This window comes from Papaver somniferum, chromosome 10 (assembly GCF_003573695.1).
Source record: "Papaver somniferum cultivar HN1 chromosome 10, ASM357369v1, whole genome shotgun sequence".
NCBI classification, from domain to species: Eukaryota; Viridiplantae; Streptophyta; class Magnoliopsida; order Ranunculales; family Papaveraceae; genus Papaver; species Papaver somniferum.
Window position 1 is genome coordinate 160,247,238 of NC_039367.1, and position 7,265 is coordinate 160,254,502.

At 34.7% G+C, this 7,265-nt stretch overlaps 1 protein-coding gene across 1 annotated transcript; it reads right to left on the bottom strand.

Moving 5' to 3' along the window:
• Positions 1-4,401: 4,401 nt before the first annotated feature.
• On the bottom strand, positions 4,402-6,483 carry LOC113317007 (probable leucine-rich repeat receptor-like protein kinase At1g68400). Its single transcript, XM_026565167.1, has one exon. The coding sequence runs from the start codon at positions 6,469-6,471 to the stop codon at positions 4,543-4,545; it is 1,929 nt and encodes a 642-aa protein (XP_026420952.1). The 5' UTR covers positions 6,472-6,483; the 3' UTR covers positions 4,402-4,542.
• Positions 6,484-7,265: the final 782 nt, after the last annotated feature.

Genomic DNA, 7,265 nt, shown 5'->3' on the forward strand with positions numbered 1-7,265 from the left:
CATATTCTCATAGGAAGCGGCCCACTTCCTCATTCAGATAGGTGAGTTTCCATAAAGAGTGTTACTGTTACACCCCACTTCAATCTTAAATTGAAACTATAGAACCCATTAAGACTTCTTAAAAGTCATCCTTCACATGCAGTCACACTATCACGTCTACACCATAGGGAAGGGACAAAGAATAAAATTCTCTGATAGTGTTTACCTTTACCCACCACAAATTAGTTGTCTCATTCGAAACCTTGATCTTGGGATCTCCAGTCATCAAGGTTGAGTATCCTGCATGGCAAGTTTAATTTATGAGCTTAAGACCCTTCCCCTCGATGCATTTCTAACTGTCTCTTGGGATAAACCTTTCGTCAAAGGTTTCGCGATATTCTCCTTGGACTTTATCCAATCAATGGAAATAACGCCGATTGAGATTAGTTATTTTCAACTTTAGCTATTATAGCTTGGCTAACACAATGTATAGATATAGCTGGCACATGCCTATGCCAGAGAGGAATGTCTTTTAAAAAGCATCTTAGGCACTCGGCCCCCTCTTGCGCTTTATATATCTAACTCAATACTCTCAGATTCCATAATGAATTGAGCAATATATGTTTGTTTGTAAATCTTCCAAAAACAAACCCTCATGATAGAGTGAAACATATCCACTCGTAGACTTAGACTCCTCTGAGTCAACTATCCAGTTTACATCACAAAGTCCCTCAAGGACAGCAAGATACCTTTCATAAATCAAATAAAAGGTAATAGAGTATTTTAGGTACCATAATACTCTACTCAGTGCATCTGAATGCTATTGCTTTGGATTATAATTATATCTACTTAACTTACTCACAATATAGGCAATGTCTGGACTCTTACAGTTCATTAAATTCATCAGACATCTTATAACTCTTGAGTATTCAAGTTAAGATACTCTGTTACCCTTTTTTTCTTGAGTCTACAAGAATAATCATACGGAGTCAAGCAGGCTTACAATCACACTGATTGTATCTCTTAAGCACAAATTCATCATAATGAGAATGACTAAGACTACATATGTTAGATTATTTTCTAATCCTCATCCCTAAGATTATATCAACATGGCCTAAGTCTTTCAAGTCAACGTTTTCATTCAACGCATGTTTTTAGTGGAATTAATCACATATATGTTTGTATCAAGTAAAAGCATATCATCAACATGCAAGCATACAATCACACAGGCATTCTTAACAAGTTACTTGTAAATATACTTATCAGATTCATTAACTTAAATCCACTACACATTATCACATGATCAAATTTTCAATGTCTCTGTTAACGTGCTTATTTTATAAACCATACAAAATTTTGTTCAACTTACAAACTTTGTCATCATAACCTTTCACTACAAAGTCCTCAGGTTGGTCTATGTAAATTTCTTTATCTAATTCACAATTTTAGAAAAGTTGTCTTAACATCCATCTGATGTATCTCTAATTTGTTTATGACAGCAGTAACAATTAGCATCACAACGGAAGTAAATCTCGTCACATGTGAATAAGAATGAAGGAAATATACATCTTCTTTTAGTTAATAGCCTTTAGCTACCAACTTAGCCTAATATTTTTCCACAGTTCCATATACCTAATGTTTCCTATTAAAGACTCATTTACATCTCATGGTCTTACTCTCTGGAGGTAAACTAGAAACCTCCCAAATTAGGTTCCGACGGACTGAGTCCATTTCACTAGATGAAGCTTCTTGCCATAATGGGGTTTCAGTAGATATCAAGGCTTATTTACAAGTGCAGGGCTTAGACTAAGCTAGGAATGTTGTGAAGTCGGATTCATAAGAAGTCTCTAGTCTAATTGTTTTACTTTTCTTAGGCTCAACCTTAACTGCATCTTCCTTTAAGATAAGTTCTGACTATTTGAATATCAATCTAGGGGATCAACAACACATCTCTAATGAGGTACATGTTTAAGAATAAACATGTTCAAAGAACTTAACACCCATGGATTATGTAATATTATTCACAACAAAGTCATAAAAATTACACCAAAGTATGAAAAATCAGAACACACAACCAAAAATCTATATGTATAAGTATACTCAGCATACCCTATATGAAGACACAATCAACATTTCTGGTTTCTATCTAGTTCTTTTAGGAAGAGGAATGACAATCTTAGTCAAACACCCTCACACTTTGACGCATTCATAAGAAGGTCATCTATCTTTCCATAAATCATATGGAGTTTCATCTGATCCTTAAGGGTACTATATTCAGGATATACTAGTTAAGAGGACTGCCTCCCCCCACAAGCCCGCAGGTAATCCGAACTAATCAACATGGAAATTATCATCTTCTTAAGGATACAATTGTTATGTTCAAGTCTTCTAACTGGTTTTGAACTTCAAGTTTATACATATTAAGGCTTCTAATGCATCATCCTTATCCCTAAGAAAGTATACAAGATAGTACCTCGTACAATCATCCATGAAAGTTATAAACCATCTTTTACCATAGTGGTTTTGGGTTGAACTCATGTCAACTAGGCCTAACTGAATTAATTCTAAGGGATTAGAATTACTCTGAACATTTGTGTTAAAAGATTTTATAGCATATTCATTTCACTTTTGTGTTCAAGATCCAAACTAAATTTGGGTACGTAGCCTATGCTAGGAAGTTTATGCATTGACTTATAATTTTACGGTTCCAAGTCTACCATGCAAAACATTCAAAGACACACAAAAGAAAACATAAGAATCAATTATGTTCACTTCATCAGATTTTCCTTTAAACTTATATATAGACCCTAAGTCCTCTAACTGTTGCCTAAAAAATCAATGCCCTTAGTTATAACAAGTTTTCCACATTTAATTAAGATTTTCGATCTTTTACCATCTTCAAGAGAACAAGATACAAGATTCTTTCATATGCTCGGAACATGAAAACTTCATTCAGTGTGAGAATATTACAGATATGAGCTTATGCTCGACTGTTCCCTTTTATGCAACCTCTGTCGCAGATGAGTTACTCATATAGAGTTTCTCGACATCCCTTATCCTCTGATAAGAGGCGAACAGGTCTCTGTTTCGACAAACATACTTAGTGGCTCTAGAGTCCACCCACCAGTTTCTCATATTGGTTATTAAAATAACTTCCGACATCATGTCAATAAACTCGTTCTAATTTGTTTCAACTAAATTAGCATTAACTTTATACTTATTAAGGTTTTATGTTGTCTAGACTTTACTGTCGTATGGCCAGGAATTTTACAAACATAATAATCACCCTTAATTAAAGTAATGGCGGATTCAGTTTTACGAACATACCTTTCTTATGAAGACTACGCTTAGAGTTGTGTTTGATGTTCTCTCCTTTGTCTTTGGAAGACTTGTGTTCATCCACATGCGCCTGTTAGCCATGTTCCTTTTCAATTTCATGTCACAAACTTCGTTTATACTCTGACCATGGACACGGTAATTTCCCAATCACCTAATACACCAAATCTCACAAACCTTAGTTCAGATAAAATATGAGTTTCGAAGATAATATCTATATTTATAAACTTCGTTTGAACCACCATATCAAAAAAACTCATGGTTACCTCATAAAAACTACTTTAGTTAACAACAAAATTCTGCCCGTCAGAATTTTTCAGGAACGTTTCTCTGTTTTGTAAAATAACAAAAAAATACTTTTAAAACTCCAAAAATTCTGAAATTTTACGTGGGTAACTATCAGGATGTTTACTACGTTGTGTCAAAAGGTATCATCGAAATTCCTTCTAGGTTAAGAGATAAACCCGAAACTCTACAGCTGACCAAAAATTCGTTTTTGTTTTTCACTCCACAATTAACATCCATGATTCATAAACCAACCAACCATTTTCGATTATTACAAATTCTAATGTCTTAAGATTGTTGGGTGCAATAATCAAAAACAAGGAAAAATCAAATAAGCAAAAGTTATTGATACTTAGCTCCTTTATAACGGAAGTGATCGATTTGATGAAACGGACAAGCTCCCCATATCTCCGCAACAGCAACAAGGCAAAACTTTGGAAAAACAGAGTGAGTCACGTGTTCAACACCTACTACTAGCATATGTAGTAGATGCTCAACTTGAGCTTGGCAACTTCGAAAAAACCATAAAGGAAAATCTCGAACACTTGAGAAAACAATATAAAATGTTTTTTCCCTTAAGGGTCCCTCTAAATATAGAGAACTCCTTTCCCATAGATTTTACAAAAGTAGTGAATTTGTTTATATAATTGACAAATACAACTTAAGAAGAAAAACTCTCCCGATGTGGGACTAAAAGGTTTATATAGTTTCTTAAAACTACTAAAAATTGGAAACTCCACAATGTGGGACTAATAAGTTTCATTCACAAAAGAAAATAATAAATTATAATTTTTATTAAAATTTTAAAAGATTATTTTTTATTAATCGTTTTCCAACAAGAAATCGTTATTACAATGATCAAATGCATAAAATTAGTGAAATTGTTGCATGTTAACAATTCAATTAGTGCTCCATTTTGCCGCTTTAAAGTGCAAACAAGTTTCAGAAACTTGTGTTTTGGGCCGGCAAGGCATAATCTGATAACTCGGAGCGTGAAGAGTCAGTTGAGCGATTATTAGCATCGCCTCTATGGACGAAAGTTGCAGAAGTTCTCCCCTTTGTCTTAACATCTTCGATCATCTTGTGCACAACACTCGCATTATGCCGATCATTAGGAACTTGAGCTACACATAGCAAAGCAATTTGAAGAAGACACACCATTTCACCCACAATAACTTTATCTCTTGGAAGTTCAAAATCAAACACTTCTGACTCCCATTCTTCTTTTCCAACACACTGCACCCACTTAGCCAAACTCGTTTCACCTTCATATACGGCCATCTTGCCGGTCAAAATCTCCAGTAGAATCACCCCTAAGCTATAAACATCACATTTCTGCGAAAGCTTCCTGTAATTATGTGCATTATACATCAACTCCGGTGCCTTATATCCATTGTTCGTCACATTTGCCGGTGCGACAAAAATGTGACATAAAGCCGCATCGGCAATACATGCATTGTTTTCCCGATCGATAACCACATTCGCTGAAGTTAAATTCCCATGAGAAAGCTTACGGTCATTTGCTACATGGAGAAAGGCCAACCCTTCTGCAACACCAGACGCGAACTTCAACCTTGTTCCCCAATCTAATGGAGTTCTACCAGGTCCTCGATTACCATGTAACAAAGAAAACAAGCTTCCATTAGAGAAGTAATCATAAACTAACAACAATTCTCCTTTAGACGAGTAATACCCTCGCAAACTCGATAAATTCTTATGTCTTAATTCACCAATTTCTTTCAAAAATCCATTAATTTCTTTCTTCTTTCTTTCTCTAATTCTCTTCACAACTACTGAATATCCATTATTCATCATAACTTTGTATGTAGTACCGAAACTACCTTTCCCTAATAATTCAGCTGAAGATTTCAGTAAATCATCAACACTTAAATCCAAACACCCGTTAAACAAAACCATCATTCCTTCTTCTTCTTTCCCTTCAAACCCAGAACTCCTTTTCTTCTTCTCAATACTCTGTTTGCCATTGCTCTGTTTCTTACTAAATTTCTTCATGCAGAGAAGAAATCCCAGGAAACCCATTAAAATTATTAAACCAACATATGAAATTGTGATCAAAATAAGAGCTTTCTTACTCAATTTCTTAGCTTTTTTGGGTTTTGGTGGAACCAAAACTGGAATTGGATCAATCTGACCTCCACTCTGACTTTCTCCACCACAATCATTCAACAATGGTTCTCCACAAAGATTCTTGTTTCCTACAAATGAAGAATCTTGAAAAGACCTTAAAATCTCCGGAATTTCACCTTCCAGATCGTTTCTTGAAACATTGAATTCAATCAGACTCGAAAAACTCCCAATCCCTTTTAAGGAACCAGTGAATGAATTCATTTCTAACCGAATCGTGAGTAAATTCGGTAATTGAATGAGTTCTCCCAAAGGGATTTCACCAGTGAATTGATTATAAGAAAGATCAATTCTATGTAACCGATGGAGTTCTGAAATTCCGGAAGGAAACTTCCGGGAAAATTTATTATGAGAAAGGTAAAGAAGTTTCATATTTCTCCATGGAGAAAATGAGAAATCTTTAGAAATTGAAAGATTATTATACTTAAGACTCAGTTGTCTCAGTTCCGTTAACTGAGACAGAACTTCAATTGAACCAGTAAGATTTTGATTTTCAAGAACCAATTGAGTAATTCTGGTTCTTTCATGGTTACAAGTAACTCCAATCCAAGAACAAAGGGATGAAGATGAAGAAGAAGAATTAGACCATGAAATCAAGGTTTTGTTGAATGGGTCTGAAGATTTCTTGAATTCTAATAAGGTTTCAAAGTCTGGGTTTGAGGAAGAAAGTGAGAAAAACAAGAAGAAGATGAGGACAGAGGCAGTGGAGTTGCAGAAGAGCTTCATTGTTTGTTTGGGTTCCCTCACCAGGAGGAAAAGAGAATATTTATTGCAGAAATATTATAAGATCTCTTATTAACTTTCTGACCGTTGTGGCAGTGCATATGGGACCCATGCGGTTATTTTGTGCTTCCGGTCCTTTTCCACCTGCGGAAAGAAACATGAGAGTTTTAAGAAAATCATTTATAAGACGTGGTGTTAATTTGGCTGTCAAAATTATTTTTTCCATTTTTTCAAGGCAACAACATAATTTTAACTAACGCAAAAGCCTCGATATCTTTTCGATGTGTTAATTTGTTCTGGTTATGATGATAATAACACTTAAAATGATTATTATATCTGGCAAGTAAGGTTATTTTAAAGTATGATATTGTTTTGGGGAGTATGTTCGAATAACTATAACTTCATTGCGGTTTTTCCATGGATTGGAACTATAGGATTTAGAATTATACATAGATGATGCTACTTCTCTAAACAGATTTCATTAGAGAAATTTGATTTTTTTTTTCTCTCCGTGGGTATAAAACTGATTCTATATTACTTCAAAATGAACAATTGAGATGATTTTTAAATATGGTGAATTGGGTTTTAACTTTTAAGGGGTTATGATGGTTTTGGTAGGTTTGTTGGAGTGTACTGAGATTTATCGGATGAGTACTAGCAGTTTAGCAAATTGGGTATGAGTCTAGAGAAAGGAAAGGACTGGTGATATTTAAGAGAGAAAGAAAGAGATGGATGTATTGAATGAGTACATACAAGACAACTGTGCAAAGTAACGTTTTTGTGGAGTACAATGGCCG

Excerpts from the sequence above, each read along its gene's own strand:
- LOC113317007 (XM_026565167.1), bottom strand. The coding sequence starts at position 6,471 with ATGAAGCTCTTCTGCAACTCCACTGCCTCTGTCCTCATCTTCTTCTTG.